This window comes from Tenrec ecaudatus, chromosome 5 (assembly GCF_050624435.1).
Source record: "Tenrec ecaudatus isolate mTenEca1 chromosome 5, mTenEca1.hap1, whole genome shotgun sequence".
Taxonomy (NCBI): Eukaryota; Metazoa; Chordata; class Mammalia; order Afrosoricida; family Tenrecidae; genus Tenrec; species Tenrec ecaudatus.
In genome coordinates, this window is record NC_134534.1 from 1,335,508 (window position 1) to 1,356,660 (window position 21,153).

Here is a 21,153-nt window from a genome sequence, read left to right on the forward strand (position 1 = left end):
ATCCTCCCAACACAGCCTGCTCACCACTCATTGCTGTCTGCCTTCAACGGTGGGTTTCCCATGGACACGGTCTGTAGACACTGAGTCACGCAGTGTTTGGCACACTGCTTCGGGCTTCTCGTCACAATGTCGTCCCGGCTCATTCGTATGACATCATGCACCCGTGCTTTCACTCCTGTGTGTGACTCTCTCTCTGTGCACAGGGTTGAAGCTGCTTATTCCTGGAAAGATACTGTCTCATAAACCCAGCAGGGCTGTTCTAGCCTGTCCTATAGTGTCGCTGTGAATTAGAAGGGACTCAATGGAACTGAGTCCACTGCATATTTAGGGAGATTTATTGAACTATAAATCGGATACCATATGATTCACTCTACTGAAGTGTATACTTCAATGATTTTTTAATATATTCACAGATGTGGGGAGGATTCAAAAGTTCACGGGAAAATGGAATTCAGAGATAAAATATGCAATCACGAACAGTCTATTTTAGAATGTGTTTATCACCTCAATAAATAATCACACAGTCTTATTATTACCTGAGTTTTTCAACTTGAGTCATCCTGTTTGGGGCTAAGTGGTACTTCTTTGTACTTTTGGCTTGCAGTTTTGTAATGACCAATGAGATGGGTCATCTTTTATACCTTTACTGGGCATTTGTCTATCTTCTTCCTGGTGACATCTTTTCAAGTCCTTTGACCATTTTTAAATTGTGTTGTCCCTTTTTATTTTCTTACACACCAGGTGCTTTATTGAACTTGCTGATAGATGGAGATACATGAGCAAACGGCTGCAGACAGGAGCCGGGGCAGGCCAGGGGTCAGGTCATCCAGCAGGGCAGGGCCGGAGGGTTCAGGACACAGCATGGTGCAGTGACTAGTGGCCTTGCTGGCCCATCGTGTGTGACAGGCTTGGAAGCTCATCCCTGTGCCGTGGTGAGAAGAATGACGGAGACAAGGATTCCCAGCAGGGCGAGGACCATAGAGAAGATGTTCAGGCACTTGGCGGTGGTCGCGTGGCTCTGGTCCCCAATCATGTCATCCACCATCTTCCGGTCCCTAGACTTCAGGAGTAGGCACAGGTCACGAAGCCCAGGCAGCAGCAGTGGAGGAAGAATACATTGAAGAGGGACCAGACGACGTGGTCGGGCATGTGGGGTTCACTCCGGATGTTGATCACGGTGGACTGCATGGGGGCAGCGTGGTATGGGGCCTGCAGCTCACCCATCTTGAGCTCCTCTTGAGCCATCTCCTGGGAGTGAGGACACAGGCACCTGCAGAATGAGTGAGGCCTGGAAATGCCTGGAGCGGGAGGCCATGCTTTAGGTGGGTGTCTTATAACTCAGTGTGGCCTGCTAGAAGGGCTCCCCAGGTACTGTCATCCTGGGCCTCTGTGTTGTCCTTTATGTCTCTGTTTTTGACTCACAGAACTTTTTATTTTGGATATTAAACTCTTATCAGAGAGGTGGCTGGCTGAATACTTTCTCCAGTTGTTTGTATTTCTTGTCTACGTCTCAATCATGCCTGTTGGCTTTGAGCTCCTCCGTTCAGGTTGATCCATTTTGAGTTAAATTTTGCACGTGGTGTGAGCTAAGGATCCAACTTCATTCTTTTGCCCATGACTGTCAACTTGTCTTGTTTGAAAGATTACATGTTGTAGCAACTCTAGCTATTCATCCCACACACACTAAGAATTGTTCTTGTTAGCCTCCTCGTTATCGGTTTGGCGACTTGCTGGACCACTCTGATGAAGGCTCCCTGCGCCTCCTCACTGTGCCGTAGGCTCCGATGTCCTGGGGGAGCTGCAGCCTTGACTGTGCCATTGTCCTCGTGCAAGGAGAGGCTTTCTGGGGGCTCTACTCCCTGATCAGACCGAGCCGGAATCTCCACATGTTCCTACAGTGTGCCTGCAGGCAGCATTTGCTCCAGAGACTGCTCCAACATGACTGTGGATGAATCCATACTGGGCATCAAAGGAGAAAAGACAAGACAATCCACACGTATCTAATATTTAAAACAGCCAGCCACACAAACCCCAACTAGAATGTAACACCTCTCTCTGGGGGGAGGAATGGTGAGCAGTGCCGAGTGTTCATCTGTTGGCTTGCCAGGCCCCTCAAAGAAAGGAGAGAGGTCCTTGGTCACAGGAAACGGGACATCTTCAAGAACTTCCCCTTCAAGTAGAGCTAAGCTAAGAAAATTCAACTTACAGTCACTGAATTTTCAAAAACCTAGTGTGGTAAAAATTTAGTTTACAAGAAGCAATACCAGACTAGTTTCAAGGAGGTGGAGATTGAAGATGTCCTAAATGTCCAAGTTTTCTAAGATGTTATACACCTTTTTATCTCTCCCTGCCCCCCTCCCTACCCCGCTATGACTGGGCTGGGATGTTTTCTCAATATTCAACTATTCTTTGATATAAAGTTCTCTCTTACATACACACGAGTGTCTATGGATTTATTTATCTGGTCTACCCAGACTAAAACGGAGGGTCTCTCTGGTGAGATTTCTTTCATGGTTAGTGAAACTTCCAAAATCGTCTCCCACATTCCTTCCATCCGAAAGGCCTCTCTCCACTAGGAGTTGTGTTTTTTATGAGAAGTGAGTGGAAGATTTTCAGAATGCGTCCCCACCTGCCCTGTACCCATAAGGCCTCACTGCACTGTGCGATCTTGTGGTGCGGTGAGGAGCTGTGCTGACTAAAGGCTCTCCCACAGGCCTCTCTCCACTCTGAGTCCTTAAACGTATCGTGAGGCGTGAGTTACGACTGAAGAGTCTCCCACACTGCCTACATTCTTAAGGCTTCTCTCCACTCTGAGTCCTTAAACGTATTGTGAGACGTGAGCTACGAATAAAGAGTTTCCCACACTGCCTACATTCATAAAACCTCACTTCACTGTGAGCGCTTACAGGCTCCACCCCAGATGACCATATCAAGTGCTTGCATCAGACACTCTACTGCTCAAAAGCCACAAAGTTTACTATTTGCTTTGCATGGGAAATATTGGCCAGAATTTGCATTGAGCAAGTGATTGGATTGGCAGTAAGACCTGAACTAAATGCAAAGTGTAGGAGAAGGAAAACATTTCAGAGAGAGACACTGTGAAAGATTGGTTCTTTTGTTGTGGTTGGCTTACATCAAGTTCATTCTGACCCACAGAGCCTGTGTCAGTCTGGGTAAAGTAGAGGAACAAATCCATACACACTCATCTGTGTATAAGAAAGAGGTTTATGTACAAGAGCAATTGAATATCGAGAAAACCCAGCCCAGTCCAGATCAAGTCCATAAGTCCAACATGAGCCCATATGTCCGATACCAATCTATAAATTCTTCTTCAGACTCATGAAACACATGCAACGATGCCGAATGCAGGAAGATCACAGGCCAGTGGGTGAAAAGTCTTATGGATCCAGTGTTGGTGGAGGCATCTCAGAGCTGGCAGGGGTCTCCATGTGGTCCCTCCAGCTCAGGGCACTAGAGTAGTTCCATGTGTCTTGTCAGCTGCAATGTCTCCCAGGGAGTGAGCAGCGAGAGAGTGTCTCCCACCTTCAAGGAGGATTTCCGGAGTTCCCAGAATCCTCAGGGGAAGGCCATGCCCACACAGAGACCTCATTGGCTATGACCCGTTTGACAGGCTAGACTCCACCCCTTCACTATTAATCCTCTCAAACTGACAAATGATTGTATAACTAGCACAGTGCACCATGTAGAGCAAATATCTACCCCATATGGTTAGATGGGCTACAATCTTAGGGAAACTGGTTTTCCATAGAACTCTGGGAAAGTCTGGATCCCTAGTCTTTCAGTTAACTCTCAGATGCTTACCTGTCATGTGATCAGCGATTCTTGTATGAAAGATGGATCCATGCATTTGGGATTTGTCCAATTAGGGGAAACTTGGCAGCATACTCCTTTTCAAAAACAATAATTAATCATTGTTGTCGTTGTTTGGTGCTGTCGAGTCACTTCCGACCGTGGCAGCGTTATGCACAACGGGATGAAACGCCATCTGGTCCTGAGCCACCTCGCAACGATGTCTATGTCTGAGCCCATTGTGACAGCCACTGTGTCAGTGCATCTCCTGAGGGCCGTTCTCTTCGTCGCTGCTCCTCCATGTCATCAAGCACAGTGTCCTTCCCCACAGACTGGTCTCTCCTGACGACAAGTCCAAAGCATGCCAGACAAAGTCTCGCCCTCCTTGACTCCAAGGAGCACTCTGCCGCACTTCTTCCCAGACAGATCCGCTGTTCTTGGAGCAGTCTGTGGTGCTTTCAGTAGTCTTCTCCAGCACCACAATTCAAATACAGTGATTCTTCTTCAGTCTCCTTTGTTCGACGTCCAACTTCACAAGGATATGAAGCCAGGGTTTGGTTGGGTCCACCTTATTCCTCTAAGTGACTCTCCTGCTTTTCAATACTCTAAAGAGCTCTTGTGGAGCAGATTTACCCAATGCAGCTCATCCTTTGATCGTTGGACTGCTGCTTCCATGATCCAAGAAGATGAATTCCTTGACAACCTCAACCAACCTTTTCTCCATTTACGATGCGTTACCAGCGGGTCAGCTATGAGGATTTGGTTCTTCTTGACATTGAGCTGTCATCTATACTGAAGGTTGCAGTCTCCAAGGACGATGACCTAAAACCCACGACTCAATGGATTATGCTGGAATTTTACACCACAAAGATTATTTTCCTAAAACCTTAAAAGAAGCCATGCCAAATAGATTATCTACAAAACAATATCGACATTGACAACAGACTTCTCATTAGTAATGACAGAGGTCCTGAGTCAAGTGTCAATTTCTTCAAAGAGCCGAAGAGAGAGTACCCAGTAGACAAAAATCCTGTACCCAAGTGTGTTAGTCTGGGTAATTTAGAAAAACAAATCCACAGCAACTCATGTATAAGAGAGAGTTTCATGTAAAGATTAAGTGCACATCAAGACAACATCCCAACCCAATGCTGCCCAAGCCCACAAGTCCAACGTTAACCCGTTAACCCATTAACCCATATGTCCAACACCAATCCAAAAAGTCCTCCTCCATCTCACAAAACGGACCAGTGATGCCGACTGCAGGAGGAAAGCCGAGTCAGAGAACGTGTAAACATCTCGGCGCTGGCAGGGTCTTCACGTGGGTGCTCCAGCACCCAGGCTGCATCAGCGTAGGTCCATGTGGCTTCTCCTTGGGGATGTCTTGCAGGAAGTCAGCCTTGCAAGCTAAAGCAGGGAACTGCTAAGGCAGCTACACCCTGGTGCGACCATCGGAAAGCAAGAGACCTGAGAACTAGAAAGGCAAGGCTCACGGAGCCATTTATCCCTCCACCCTTCAATTAACCCCACATGTGTTTATCAGCCAGGTTGGCACAATAAAACAACTAACTCACCAAATTGAACTCGAATTCAAGCATAAAGGAAAGGAGTGTCCTGTGTGCCACTGAACTTCAGGGGAACATTGGCCCAGTGCTCGAGACTGACTCCAAGTGTCTCAACCCCAAAGGGAGGGAACGGCCTTTGTGGGAACAGTTGTGGACACCACAAGACTGCTTCTTAGCCTTCCAGCGGATGTGTTTGCTCCTGGTGTGCTCCTGAATGTGAACCCGCCCTTGTCCTAAAGAGCGAGCGCCCGCCCTTTCATGCTCAGCTTCATCCATATTGAGCATCCACCACATTCCATCACACTGGACAAAGAGGAAGCTGGAGGGTCACCTGGAGGAGTTTCTGAGGCAGGGAGAAGGTAGACAGGGAAAATTACAGAGCGAGAGGGAGGGGGAAAATGACCCCATTTATGCAGGTTGCAAGATGACACCATTACTCATTTGATTTGGTGAGATGGAGCATGGAACTCCACAGAACATGGTTTACTGTAAAAATCAAGGTAAATAAGTAAATTAAGTAAAAATTTTTGGAAAAAAAATCTCTTATCCCCCAGATCTAAACTCTGGTCTGAGTGCTTATCAAAGGAAGGGAAGTTAAAAGGAAGTGGACGTGGTTTCTTCTCTTCTCTTGTTTTTAGTTTGAACACAACTTTTATTTATTTTTAAAAACAGTTTCATTGGCAATTTGTCCGCATGTTATATAATCCAATAGTTCAACTGTATCGAGAAGAGTTGTATAATTTTTACCACCATCAATTTTAGAACATTTCCTTTTCCCCCCACACTTATTGTTACCCATGTCATTTGTCCCTCAGTTTTGGCGAAAACGCACACAGCAAAAGCACTCACTGATTCAGCAACTTTCACCGCTGTCCTACAGGGCTGCTGATTGCACTCTTCACGCTGTGCAGCCACCACCACTGAGAGGGGCTTCACGCCCGCTAAGCAAAGCCTTTTCCTCCTCACCCAGGGTGATCATTGGTCAAGCGTGGCTCCTTTTCTTTTCCTTGTTTTAGTAGTTTTCTTGATATACTATTCACACATCATACACTTCCAAAGTTAAACTGCTTCTGAAAGGAGTTGTTGCCACCTCATCGAAATCACCTGTCATGCTCCCTCCCTCCTTTCTCACCCACTGATTGCTCCCCAATTCCCCTCCCTGTCCACTCAACTTGGATTCTTTAGCGATAGATGAGTTTATTTCAAACACATGGAGGTGTTGGGGATTGTGTAACAGAATTGAGCACAGGAAAACCCAATTAGTGGGCTCAAAAGCAGCTGACACGAGAAATGACAACTAAACAATGAATCCTGAAGAAAGCCTAAAAATTATGTGGGACACTGGTGAAGAGGAAAAATCTGTGTCTCATTGGGATACTGTAGCAAGAACAAAAAAATCTACAGAGAAAACTGTGCAAGAAGTCATGGACCAGAACTTTCCTAACACCCAAATGAGGAAATGTAACTGTTCAAGAAGCCCAGGGAACTGCAAAGAGGGCAGACCCCCAAACAGGAATATCATCACCTATCACTGTCTGAATTTCCAGGATCAAAGAAAATCCTGAGACTGACTATGGGGGAAAAAAGGGACAATTATCTCTGAAGAAAACCAGTCAGAATATGCTCAGATTTCTCAACAGAAACCATGCAGGCAAGAAAAAAATGGAGTGACGTACATAAAATCCTGTGAAGAAGGAGGAGGAGGAGGAGGAGGAAGAGGAGGAGAAGGAGAAGAAGAAAAACTTTCTGACTCTGCCAACCAATGTATTTTATATCCAGCAAAATATCCCCCAGATATGAGGGAGGGATAAGGGCATTTCCAGATATGGAAAAATTAGAGGAGTTTAAAATCACGGCCACCATTAGAAAAAAAACACCAATGGGAGCATTTTGTACAGAGAATCATCAATCACAGTAGACAAATCTGAGAGAAACACAGGTCAACAACTCCCAGAAAATAATACACTTAAAACACACACACACACACACACACACACACACACACACACACACACACACACACACACACACACACAACAATACAGAAAAAGAAACCAGTAAAACAAACAAACAAACAAACCAACCAACCCAGTGAGGGTTTCCATTTCTCCCTTCCCTTCCCTTCCCACCCCTTATGAAGATTCTTCTTGTTAAGCAGCCAAAGTGGAGAGTTTGATTGCCGAACGGGGTGCTTCTCCTTTCAGCGCTGGCAACAGAGGGTTCCTGGAGAAACCCAGGGCAAACACTTAGAACCTTTCCCCCCCCCCCCTGATCCCCACCCCCTGCCGGGGCAGACGCAAAAGCAAAGTGCTAGGTGAGATCCCCACTGCACCACAAGCAACCCCCAAAACGGAAAGAGCAACCCGCTGCCGTCTGCAGGAAAGTAAGAGGCATGCGTTCTACACGCGCTCCTTACGCCTGAAGCGTGGCAAGCTTTCCCTGGAGCGCCTCGGTGAGGGTGCAGTTTAAACTCATCCTTGAAAGGCGTATACTGTTGACTGTGGGCAAAGACCTAGAAGAGCCAACGCACAGCTCACTGCATGCTCAGCTATGTCTGCGATTGGCGGAAGATGCACTGAGCTTTGATGGCCCGGCCGCAAAGGGTCAACCAGGACGGAAGCAAAGCACAGCATTCAGACGCCTCCGCCTTTCAAAGTTTCAAGGTGAAGTTGAAACTGGAACCGAAATGTGGGTGTCTGTGCTAAGCTTGAGAGTTCCCTCTTCCTGGAGGGAGAGGGGCGCAAGCGATTGCTGAGATCAAGATGTTGGGAACATCCCATTCATTGGAGAACTTGGCAAGCTTGATCTTTCTCAGGAATCTGTCCTCCATAAGAATCCAGACACTCTTCTTACAAAAGCCAATGACCATCCATCAAGTCTGCCAAGAACCATAAAAGATCCAGGCGCGTTTTCTCCTACCCCCACAGCTCGAAGGGTGCGAAGAGACTCAGACTGTCCATGCCGCCCCGCATAAAAGCGAGGGGGGCCCACTTGGAGAACTTGGGGATATATCTGCACACATGCCAGGGAGTGAAATTGGAACCGATCATGGAGTCATTTCAAACCTATTCCCCCTACCGTGGGATGTCCTCGCTCAAGCCATGGGGGACACATGCTCCAGGGCCATGGGGGACACATCACATCTCCCACATAATCGCACATTGGAGAGATGGGAGGCGAGTTCCCGGAAAGCTCGGAGCCAGTCCAGCTCTGCCGTAATCAGACTCGGGGACTCTTACCCAGGCAGCAAGGACGGCCAAGGGCCATGCCACCTCGGTTTCCTGAGAAAGCACAGCTTAATGCAAACAAGATTAGACTCAGGTTTTCCTAGTCTTTCCTAATGAATAAAAACCAAGTGTCAAAGCTTCAGCCAAGATAATCAGCAGTCCTTCCAGGGCTCGGCCCCCCAGATTGAAACGCCACCTCTGGGAGAGACATCGAAGCGCCGTCTCAAAGCGAATCTACCACTTATCCCGGAGAAGCCTGCCAAGACCAGCCAAAGGCCACCATCTAAAGAAGAGCTGCTGAAATCACCTGGACGCTTGTGACGGAGTATCGGAACCGTGGACCTCCGAGTGAGGCTGTCATCGGTGTCAGAGAAGCGACGGCTCCTTTCTTCCTGAGGCGTGCGGTAGAGTGGGCGTCTGGTCACTAGACAGACGTGATGAAGACCAAGTAGCTTATTTGAACAGTTGACGCAAACAGGAAGCCATCACCTCAGGCGGCCCCTTCGTGAGGGCTTTCCCGACTGGCTGGGGCCTGGTCAGACCGGAGGTCGACCCCCCTCAGTGAGGTCCCAGCAGCACAGGCTCAGCTCCTGCCATCATCATCTCAGAGCTGGGGAGCATTTCCAAGCTAAAGGCAGGGACACGGCGTTCCTTCCCCTCCTCCGACTAGAGAAAGCGCTGTTAGAGCAGATAAAGTTGGATCCACGCCCTCGAAACATGTGCAGTGGGTGAAATCTACGAGCTCGCCCGGACTTCAGGTGCACAAAGAATCTGTGCACATTTCAATGATCGGCTTCTTACAGCATGTTTCTAGTGGAGTCAAGACACCCGACAATGAGGCAGATTCTGCCTCTGCTGCCTCCAAAGAACAAGTAAAGTGGGACACAGTGGCTTCTTTCTTTGTAGCCAGAAACCCGGGATCGTGCTGCTCCCCCGTGCGTGCTCGGACGCAGCGCGACAGCAGCAACTTTCCGAAAGGCAGGGCGCTTTGCTTTTGTGTCCATTTCTTCGAAATGGAAATTGCTGAAGATGAAGCTTTCCTGGCTTGGGGAGAAGATATAACCCTAGAGCTGCCCGGAAAAGGCAAGGTTTTGTTCCAGGTGGATCACCGGTTAACGTGGCTGGAAACTGCTGAAGAAAAGTCAGAGGAAGAAGTTGACTCACAGACCAGCCACTGCCTAACAGAGACCAGCCACTGCCTAACACAGACCAGCCACTGACTAACACAGACCAGCCACTGCCTAACACACACCAGCCACTGCCTAACGGAGACCAGCCACTGCCTAACAGAGACCAGCCACTGCCTAACACAGACCAGCCACTGCCTAACAGAGACCATCCACTGCCTAACAGAGACCAGCCATTGCCTAACAGAGACCAGCCACTGCCTAACAGAGACCAGCCACTGCCTAACAGAGACCAGCCATTGCCTAACACAGATGAGCCACTGCCTAACACAGACAAGGCACTGCCTAACACAGACAAGGCACTGCCTAACGGAGACCAGCCACTGCCTAACACAGACCAGCCACTGCCTAACACAGACCAGCCACTGCCTAACACAGACCAGCCACTGCCTAACACAGACCAGCCACTGCCTAACACAGACCAGCCACTGACTAACACAGACCAGCCACTGCCTAACACACACCAGCCACTGCCTAACACAGACCAGCCACTGCCTAACACAGACCAGCCACTGCCTAACGGAGACCAGCCACTGCCTAACGGAGACCAGCCACTGCCTAACAGAGACCAGCCACTGCCTAACACAGACCAGCCACTGCCTAACAGAGACCAGCCACTGCCTAACAGAGACCAGCCATTGCCTAACAGAGACGAGCCACTGCCTAACATATTGTGCCAAACGTACCACTGCCCTGATGGGACTGCATTTGTCTGACTACTGGGAAAATCCGTTGTGTTGGAATGTTCTCACCATGCTTAAAGCAGCTGCACGCCAGTAGGCATTTCTTCTCCGTGCGTGTTGTTGCCGTGCTATTTCTTAACCAGAGTCTAACATCAACTGTTTTAGGGGTATGTTTTATTTTGTAGATATTATATGAAGAGCATGCAGTAATTTCACCCTAAGTTCTCAAGCAGAAGCAATCTATTGCAAAGACCTCTTCTGCTGCCCATTGTCATAGGGTGATTTAAGTTAGGAAACTGAACAGCAACATTGAGCACTGTAGAAATGTACTCTTCTCAAAAACAATTTGTTGTTGCAAAATTTGATTATCCATTTGATTGTTACAGAAAAAAGTCTAAAAAAAGAGAAAAAAAATCTAAACTGTAGTGGATGGTTGTTTCTGTAATAGCTCATTGTCTATATTGCTACCTCTGGTCATGGGCTGTATGTGCTAGATTTTAATATCCTTGAGCCTAGACAAGTGCACAAGTCTTTTGAAAATAAACATAGTTTACTTGCACACAATGGATCATCCATTTTGTGAGATGATTAATGCACTTGAAGTGGTCTTTGGGATCGTGAAACAAATGGTGAGAATTTTAATTGATCCCTCTTATTATAGTATTTAAATTAAGTCTACTTATTTTATCAAGTCATGTTCTTGCCCCAATTTTATATACTTGTATCTATCAATCAACATTGTGATACTTGTGTAAAACGACACTGCATAGTGATTAAAAGAATCATAACACAAGAAGACATAACCATATTAAACATATATGCTCCCAATGAAAGACACTTGAAATACATTAACCACACTCCCAGAGAACAGAAACGAGAAATAGGCAGTATAATTTCAATACACCACTCTTAAAGAAAGCCAGACCATCACAATAAAGACCCAGAAAAAGTAAACAACAAAGTCTAGCAACTCAAGCTCCTACACAAAAACACAACTCCCCACTCAACAACAACACGGCATGCATTGTTCTCTAGCACACTTGGTACATTCTCTAGAGGAGGCCTCATGTTACACAAAATAAGTTGTCATAAATTTTTAAATATTGAGATTCTCCCACTCATTTTCTCAAACCATAACATGTCAGCCCATAACGATTCACCACGGGTCCGGCAGGCACAATTGTACAGCGATAAGAAGTAAAGATTACAGCAAAGTCATAGAAAATAAGCGTGATAGAAGAGAGATTGAAATAATGGAGTCAGACACATTTCATGGTAGCATGCTCACCTCAGCCCTGCTCGGTGGTCCACGTGAGAGTGTGAAAGGTGGGAATTGCAGGAGCGAGCGAGAGAGGTTTATTCCCAGCCAAGGCTTATATATTTTTGGGGGGACATGCAAGCCCCCTAATTACAGGTAAAGGCATACATCACAGGAAAGGGTTGAACTATAGGTAATTCAGTAATGGGAGGGGGATGATCTAGGGGTATACAGGCAAAAGAAAGGGAGAGATTGGGGGTCCACATGTGACAAGATGGGCGGATCTTAGATTCAGGGAGCAGCCTAATTTTGGATGTCACTGAGCAGGTTTGACCTGGTCTCTGGCTCTCCATAGAAACTATTATCAGTAGCGTGTGAACGCACCTACAGCGTGGACCAGACTGATGGCTGAAAGCCTTCAGGGAGAAGTAATCCATTGTCCTTAACAGCAGGAAGTGGGCACCACCTGCAGTGGGACCAGACAATAATCTGAAGGCTGAATGCATCTGACCTCCCACCAAGTGCTGGCAAACAGCCTCTAATGTTTGGCATATCTTTTCTGGAGATGAAGCTGGGGAATAGTCTTTTTATCCCACAACAACACTGTAAAAGTTGAAGTCAACAATAGAAAGAGCAAAAACTAAATACATGGAAATTGAGCAACATACTATTTACATATGAGTGGGCAATAGATCAAATAAGGGATGGATTTTTTCCTATCCATACAATCTTTTATTGAGTCTTCATTTAAAAGTTAATTTCTCCAATAGTTTGTCTACTATTGTCAATCTCCCCAGTGTAGCTCTCTTTGTTGTTGTTATTCCCCCTTTTAATTTTTAGTAATCATTTTATTGGGAGCTCTTACAGATATTGTAATAATCCTTAATTCAGTAAGATGAAGCAAATTTTACAATTGCTACCACCATCAGTTTGAAAACATTTTCTTTGTTCTTGAACTCTTTGATATCGGCTCCCCTTTATTCACTCCTCCCCCACCCTGCACCCCAGGAACTCTTATTATTATATTATATATTATTATTCCTATTTTGCCATATCTTATACCATCCAATGAGTCCGTTCACTTGGAATTATGTTATTCATTTCCCTTGAGTGGGGTTGTTAGATCTCTCTGGAGATAGAGTTGTACTTCGGTGCTTGGCTCCGCGCAAGAAAGAATTAACGCCAAAACCTGGTTCGTGATCAAGTGAGTTTTATGAGAGTTAGAAGAAGTTTCAGGTTTACACGGCACCCATAGGACTCCTCCCGACCGTGCAGCCTGGCGGGGCTGCCCAGCGTCACGCAGACAAAGTTCTCTCTTTTTCACTCTTGACTCTGGGCTCCTGCCTTTTCAAGGATTCCACAGGGAGGCGTGGTGGACGACCCTGATGGACCCCATTGGCTGAATTGAATTCACCTGGCCCTAGGTGGTCCAATCCAGGTGGCCTAGGTGGGCCAATCCAAGTTTAGCGCCCACCCATGTCTACCGGTGGGAAACCTGAGCCTCTGAGCATGTGCAGTGCGCCACTCCTTGTTCCCATGTTGGCTCTCTGGGCAGGCAAGTTAACGGGCTTTCCCCATCCCTACGCTAGAACTACCTAACCGGGTTATACAGTCATCCTTGCGATCAGCTCCCCCTTCCCCCTTCACGTCCTTTCCCATACCCTCATGGAATCATAGCTCCCGTTACTGTTTCTGAAGGGTCATTTCTCTTGGCATGCATGTATTGAACACTCTTAATTATACAAGTGAACACGCACAGGCCTAACAAGGTTAATGAGGTAAAGCAAAGACTGCAATAGTAAGGGGAGGAACTATTAAAGAACTAGAGGGTAGTTATGTGTTTGATCAGTGCTATACCACTCCCTAGATGTAGTAAAGGGATGGATTCTAATATTCCTTGAAACAAATGAGAAAAAAATCACACAGCAAAAGGAGTCATCAGAGGGCAACATAAAACAGAGAGAGGAAATAAAAACCAGGATCTTAACACAGCACCCTCCACAGCTTACACAAGAGCAACAACAGAAACCCTCCACCAACAAGAGAAACCAAGTGACCAGTGCTGTGGCTGGTGCTATCGAGCCTCCCCCCGCTCATGGCGACCCTGTGCGCCGCAGAACAAACCCTGCGACACCCATGCCGTCCTCACATGGCTCTCACGGAGGCCGAGCCCGTCTGTGAAACCCTAGTGTCAGTCTGTCTTATCAGACGACTTCCTCTCTTTCGACTTCCTCTCTTTCGCTGCCCCACTATCTCAGCCAGCATGATGTCCTGCTCCCGGAATGGCCCTCCCTCGACCACAGGGCAAAGGTCAGGGAGAAGCCTCACCAGCCTTGCGTCTGCCGAGCATTCTGCTGGCACTTCTTCCACGACGGCTCTGTTTGCTCTTCTGTTAGGCCACGGCTCTGTCAGCATCGTTCTCCTGCACCTCCGTTCAGGCAGGCCTGACTTCTTTATGGAGTCTACTCAGTCGACGAGCAACACCACTACTGTAAGGGTGAACAGCAAGGTGAAGCCTTGCATGGCTTCTCAGGCCATCGGATCATATAATCTGGCTTCCCAAACGACGTTGTGGTATATTCGCCTGGCGCTCATAAGCCATTCATCATTTCTTCATTTGTACAGCTCAAAAGCCACTTCTGCAAAGGTGGTGCCACCTCAGCTGAGGTAACTTTCTCATTTCGTGGGGACTGGGAGAGGACTAAATAGTTCTGGTCAAATAGCATTGTCCCTCGGCCATCCCTGTTGAATAGACACTCCTTGAACCTCAGGATCAGAGGTGGGGGCAGATGCATGTCTTGGGAAGCGTCCTGTTTCACTTCTGCTAGTGGATTAGCCAGGCAGGAGCGGCCTGCACCTGGGGAGAGCGCTCTGTCAGTCTGGCAGACCCTGGTGGCTTGTGTGTTATGTGATGCCTGGAGGCATGCCGCTGGCATTTCAAGTGCCAGCAGGGTCGCCCAAAGCGAACAGGTTTCAGTGGAGCTTCCAGATTAGGTCAGGCGAGGGAGAAGGACTCAGCTGCCCACTTTGGAGCAAGTAGCCACTGAAAACCTTATGCATAGCTTGGAAATAGTGTCAGATACGGAAGGACTAGCGAACAGGGAACGTCGTAGTGCTGAAGGATGGGTCCCTGGGCCGGAGGGCACCCAAAATGTGACTGAGGAGGAGGTGCTTTCTGGGAGCGGAGTCGACCATGGCGATGCAAGGCGGGTAAATCCTGTGCCATGGACCCTTTGGGATGTTCGTTTGCTAATGAGGTAGGACTGAAGGCACGAAGAGACAGGTGAAACAATCTACTAGTGATCAGAACTTGGAACGTGGGAGCTAAGAATTTAGGAAAGGTGCTGCTGGGAGTTGTTTGGAGGTTGGCGGCGAGGGTCCGAAGTCCCTCAGAATGAGTGTGTCGCACAGCAAATTTACTATTCGGATAAATACAACGACGAGGAATTCAAGTACAGGCACGTCATGTTGCCCAAGGATATAGCCAAGCTGGTCCCGAAAACCCATTTGTTGTCTGAATCTGAATGGAGGAATCTTGGCATCCAGCAGCATCAGGGATGGGTCCATTATATGATCCATGAACCAGAACCTCACATCTTGCTGTTCCGGCGGCCGCTTCCCAAGAAGCCAAAGGAATGAAGCTAGCCAGCCACTTTGCAGCCTCGAGCTGTTCCAGCCTTCCTTTCTTGCTAACATCTTTTAATAATGTTGCCTTCTCTGCCGTTTCTCACTCTGATATTTAAAGGATGTTCCCTGCACTGTTTGAATGTGCTGGTGCGTGCTTTGCCGCGTGTGCAGAGCCACACCGCCCTGCCAGCTGTGCTCTGTGGGCCCCGGTCTCAGCTGCCCTTGTCCCCAGCAGCCATGGTGGGCTGTGTCCAGCAGAGCACCCCTGGCAGGCAGAGAAAGCACCTGGGAAGAGAAGACCACAGGGCTCAGTTACAGGCATTTGTGTAAACTTGCCGTTGTTGGTGTTTGTGTTTCTGTTTTTCATTTTCCCTGTTGAGTACCGTGTGTATGGCGACTGCTGGTGTGTGTTTTGATGTATTGGAAACTTTCCATTTTATTCAAGAACTCTGTTCCGTGTTTTAAAAAAAAGCCCTTGATTAAAGAAGACATTTTTATTAAAAAAAAAAAAAGAATTTAGGAAAATTGGAGCTAGCCAAAACTGACATGGAAAGCATATGCTGTGGGTTCAAATCAGTGACAGCCACTATGCTGTCTCGATAATTTAGAAGAGTCTTCCTTGTGTTATAACTGGACTGCTAGAATCTAAAAGGGACGGATTGCAGTCCCGAGTGGACATTTCAGTCCATCTTTAAAGGCAAAAACTCATTTATCATTTGTCTAGGACTTAAGCAAGCGTGGACAGAAGCAGAAAGCAAAATTAATGTTCTTATTCTTTAGAGTCAGTGTGCACGACAGGGTACAGCATTGATTATAACATCCTGGTTAATAAAATAAGAGTAATAATATTCTGGATACAACATCAAAAGGAACAATATTATTAATCACAACGTTCTGATCTCGAGACATAAGAGTACATTCTATATCAATCACTAGTGGGACTTTCTGAGATGGGAGGTGAAAGGAGGCAGGTCATGTAGCAGTGAACAAGGTTACAGTGGCTAGTGCCAGTCTGTCTCGCATAAAGATCGGTAGCCTAAGGACTGGCTTTGCATTCATCATCAAAAAGGACATTTCAAAATCAACCTTGAAGTACAATGTTATCTGTGATAAATTATATCCGCCTTCAAGTAAGTCCAACCAACACAATGAAATTATGCAAATTTATGTACCAACGTCAATGCAAGGGATGAAGAAATTGAAGAATTCTACCCAAGACTTCAGTCTGAAATTAATCAAACATACAATCAAGATGCATTGATAATTATTGGTGATTAGAATGCGGAAGTTGGAAGCAAAGCGGAAGGAACAGTGGTCGGAAAATATGCACTTGGTGATAGGATCAGAAAATATGCACTTGGTGATAGGAACAGAAAATATGCACTTGGTGATAGGATCAGAAAATATGCACTTGGTGATAGGATCAGAAAATATGCACTTGGTGATAGGAACAAAGCTGGAGATCTTATGTGATTGAATTTTGCAAGACCAACTTGTTCAGAGCAAATGAAACTTTTTCAGCACTGCAAAAGGTGACTATACGCATGGGTTTCTCCGGATGGAAGACACAGAAATCAAACTGACCACATCTGTGGAACGAGACGATGGAGAAACTCAACCCAGACCAGGGGCTGCCCGAGGAACAGACCGTCAGCTGCGCATATATAAGTTCATACTGAAGGGTAAGAAAATCGAAACAAGCCTGGGAGAGCCACAATATGGCCTTGAATCCATCCTGTCTGAATTTTGAGAACAGCTTTGATGCATTGAACACTGATGACAGAAGATCAATGACTGTAGGTAAGCCTCAAGACGGTCATTCATGGAGAAAGCAAACGGTCATTAAAAAGACAAGGAAGAACGACAAGATCAAAGTGTCATAAGAGACTAAAACTTGCTCCCATTCACAGAGCAGCTTAATGGAATGGAAGAAATGAGGACGTCAAAGGGCTAACCTGTCATAAGCGACGCGATCAAATATTACTTAACGCTCTTAGACATTTTTGAACGCTCTGTTTATTCACTGCAAACACACATCAAACCATCTAATAATCTTAAAATTAACTCAAGCTATTAAGTATAAGAGTATCAGGGCAAGTGTGAGCATAAGGGCATAGAAACAGCACTCTTCACACGTATCACTCCAGCATCGTAGTCCCAACAAGCATTGCCTTCGTCTGTGGACTCGCCCCGGGTAGAGCGGGAGCGAGCAGGAGCTGATGTCTCCTGCGTTCCTGGCTCTCTGAAACGTCAGTGTCTCTACTCGGGTTTAAATGGGCAGCTTGGCTGGATCTTTGACATCAATGTCCAAGTCCAGCCAAGTATTATCGGGGTTCCCCACATTATATATAGGCAGCTTGGCTAGCTCTTTGGCGTCAGCCAAGTTCAGCCAAGTGTTATTGGGGTTCCCCATACTTTTGGGGGTGGCTCTCCTGACCATCTGCTGGTTCTAGGCGATGGTCCATACTTAGGTTAGGCCTGAGTATCATTTTATTTCTTCTTGAAAAATGGAGTTTCTTGTGTTGCTTTTTGTCATGTGGCGCAACGTCTTGCAAGGCAGTTCTATCGTGCTCTCATCATAACCAGAAAATGCCGAAGGGCTGCCCGAGAAGCCTAAGTAAAACGCCGTAACGAAGCGCGCAAGGACCTTCAGGTAGAACACCCAAAGGGAAGCGCGGGCTCAGCATATCGTCGACTGAAAGAACGGAAGGCAAAATTTGGGCCTGGAGTTGCGATCTTGTAAGAGTCTACGTACAAAGCATTGACCGTCGCAGGAAGCACGCAGGGACGATGGAAAGAATAGAGTCACGGTACCAAAAGAACTAGTCAACATTCTACCATTTCAGGAGACAGCAGATGAGCAAGAACCAGTGCGGTGGCAGGAAGAAGTTCCCATGGCACTGAAGGCCCTAGCCAAAAACAAGGTCCCAGGAATGGATGAAACACTGATTGGAATGCTTCAGCAGGCTGATGAAGCACTGGAAGCAGTCGCTTGTCTGTGCCAGGAAATACGCATGACAGCGACTTGGCCAACTGACCGGAAGAGATCCACATTTGTTCCCATTCCAAAGAAAGGAGACCCAACAGAAAGCTCAGACTCTAGAACAATTTCATTCACATCACATGCAAGCAAGCTTTTGGTGAAGAATCATCCGGTAGCAGTTGATGCAGGACATGAACAGGGAGCTGCCAGAGGCCCAGGTCAGATTCAGAAGAGAACGTGAAACAAAGATGTCATTGCTGATGTCAGATGGATCTTGGCATAGATCAAAGCATAGACTACCAGAAAGATGTTTACTTATGTTTATGGAGTATGCCAAAGCAGTTGACGGTGGACCATACCAAAGTATGGATAAAGAACGGGGATTTTAGAACACCTCTTTATGTTCGTGTGGAACTTGTGCACAGATCGAGTCAGTAATTCGAACAGAACCAGGGGATACGATCTGCTTGAAAGTCAGAAAAGTTGTGCATCGGTATTGTATCCTTTCCCAATGCTGGTTCAATCTGTATGCTGAGCAAATAGTCCGAGAAGCCGGTGTGTATGAAGAAGAATGTAGCATCAGGGTCGGAGAATGGCTTGTTCACCTGCAACAAGTAGATGGCACAACCTTGCTTGCTGAGAGCGAGGAGGATTTAGGCACTTGCTGATGAAGATCCAGAGTCGCAACTTTCAGTTGGATTATGATTCAACGTTAAAAAGACCAAAATCGCCACACCAGGATGACGTAATAGGTAACATCATAAATGTAGAAAAGGGTGAAGTTGTCAAGGGTTTTATCTGGCTTGGACCCACAATCAATGCTCGCGGAAGCTGGAGTCAAGAAATTGGAAGACAGATTACTATGCACTGGTAAATCTGCTGCACAGACCTCTTCAGGGTCTGGAAAACCAGGCTGCCCAAACCACGTATTTCCAGTGGCTGGACTTTGAACAAGGAGGACGGGAAGGAATCAATGCATCTGAATTGTGCCACTGGATTAGAATAGTCTGGAAGCAGGCCGAACCGAGTGGGGCGTGCCCTTGGCTTCTCCTCTCCGTGAGAAACGATCACCTGCGTTCAGGTGCAAGGGTAAGTGTCAGCCCTCTTCGACAGCGATGCTCGGTCAGGCGGTCGTCCGTGTTGCTGTTCCCCTAAAGGCAGCCGAGAGCCCGTTAGTTTCCGGAGGGCCCACCTTGCAAGGTCATGCGGTGGGTGCCTTTGTTCCAGGAAGCGCACACGGATTTCCACGGAGGGCACATTCCGCCTTCTCACCGGCAGCGTCCCCACAGCCTCGCCAGCGTCGGCCATTTTGTTTTATTTTTAAATTTTCGTTGAGTGTCGGGGAGGCGGTCTCTCGTCGCTCTGATTGGCTGGCCACGCATGGCCAGGTGGACGCTTCCAGCGAGGGCCCCCTCCCCCATCTGCCCTGGGAGCGATGGGGGGCGGGCGGGGGGGGGGTCCAGCCTCAGTGACTGCTTCCGGAGCAGGGGTCAGCCTGGGCGCACGGCACGCCGCTCCTCAACCAATGGCCTTTCTTCCCGAGGGCGGCCTCCCACTGCGGCTGCGCACAGGGCGCTTCTAGAACCTTCCGGGCGGTGCGGAGAGTTCAGGCAAGGAGGGGGCGGGCGGGAGCCCCTGAAGGTTCCAGAAGGAGCACGAGGGGGAGCGGCGGGCGATGGGAGGGGGGGGGGGCTGGATCCGCCCGCCCCCCTTCTACACCCCACTGTCCTGGGCAATCGTGCAGGGGCGGCACGCCCCACCCCCACTCATATCCCATTGCTCTGGGCGGGGGGAGGGGGATGTTACACTATCCCCCCACCTCTTCCCTCTCAAACCTCGCTGCCCTGGAAGGGGGTCAGCACTGCACCCCCATCTCATACCTGGATGCCTTCAGGGACCCAGCACACACGCGCGCGCACACACACACACACACACACACACACACACACACTACACAGACCCTGCTACCTCTGGGGTCTCAGGATCACCCCCTTCCCTTCATGTCTTGCTGTTCTCAGGGAAACATCACCAGGGCTGCCCCCTCATTGCCCTCTGCTCATCATACCTCATCCACCCTGGTTTCTCCATTTCCACCCCTGGGCCCACAATGAGTGTAAGGAATTCTGGGGAGTGAAACAGAGCCAAAGATCCAATTGACAAAGTTTAGAAGCAGGGTTTATTGGGATGCTTGCAGGCGGATTCAGCAACTCAGGGAATTGAGCCTTTGAAACCGTGCCTTGGGGAATTTAGGCTGCGTTTTTATACCCCTGCTGGCAGGCACAGCTGGGAAGGGTCCAAGCTGGGGAGCATGTGTGCACACAGGTGCTTCAGAAGGGAGAAGGTCTTTAACCTTATCTATATGTCAACGAAGGGTAGAGTGGAGTGTACTTATCTTCGGAAAACATTGTGGCTCCTGGGCGAGCCGGTTCCAGGAATTTGAAGGTTGAGCAGGGGAGGGGGAGATCAGGCAGAGGGAGGTCTATGAGAGGTGAATTCTTCTGAGAACCAAGCTGAAGGCACCGGATTCAAAATGGAGTCCCTTTTGCCAAGACCAGGCAATGAGAAGGGGAAGGTGCAGGGAGAAAGGGGGGATCGACATATAACCCCCTCCCAGGGTGATGAACAACAGAAATGGGTGACAGGGGATGATATAAGATATGAAAATAATAATCTATAACTTATCCAGGGTTCATGAGGGAGGGAGGGTGAAAATGAGGAGCTGATACCAAGAGCTCAAGTAGAAAGAAAATGCTTTGAAAATGTTGATGGCAGTCTATGAACAAATGTGCTTGACACAATGGATGAATGTATGGATT

The 21,153-nt window shown here is 47.7% G+C and overlaps 1 protein-coding gene and 3 pseudogenes across 1 annotated transcript; 3 read left to right on the forward strand and 1 right to left on the reverse strand.

The window, feature by feature from the left end:
• Positions 1-916: 916 nt before the first annotated feature.
• Positions 917-1,819, reverse strand: LOC142448561 (interferon-induced transmembrane protein 3-like). The gene is made up of 3 exons (XM_075550519.1): positions 1,769-1,819; positions 1,117-1,248; positions 917-1,060 (listed from the first exon to the last, which is right to left on the reverse strand). The coding sequence occupies exons 1-3, from the start codon at positions 1,817-1,819 to the stop codon at positions 917-919; spliced, it is 327 nt and encodes a 108-aa protein (XP_075406634.1).
• Positions 1,820-8,392: 6,573 nt separating this feature from the next.
• LOC142448562 (eukaryotic translation initiation factor 4 gamma 2-like) lies at positions 8,393-9,027 on the forward strand (annotated as a pseudogene).
• Positions 9,028-9,036: 9 nt separating this feature from the next.
• Positions 9,037-9,819, forward strand: LOC142448563 (eukaryotic translation initiation factor 4 gamma 2 pseudogene; annotated as a pseudogene).
• Positions 9,820-14,009: 4,190 nt separating this feature from the next.
• Positions 14,010-15,366, forward strand: LOC142448564 (cyclin-dependent kinases regulatory subunit 1 pseudogene; annotated as a pseudogene).
• The last annotated feature ends 5,787 nt before the right edge of the window (positions 15,367-21,153 follow it).

Coding starts and splice junctions, on each gene's coding strand:
- LOC142448561 (XM_075550519.1), bottom strand. CDS start 1,819: ATGGCACAGTCAAGGCTGCAGCTCCCCCAGGACATCGGAGCCTACGGC. Junction 1,249..1,768: donor ACATCGGAGCCTACGGCACA/GTGAGGAGGCGC, acceptor CCTCACTCCCAG/GAGATGGCTCAAGAGGAGCT. Junction 1,061..1,116: donor TCGTCTGGTCCCTCTTCAAT/GTATTCTTCCTC, acceptor CTACTCCTGAAG/TCTAGGGACCGGAAGATGGT.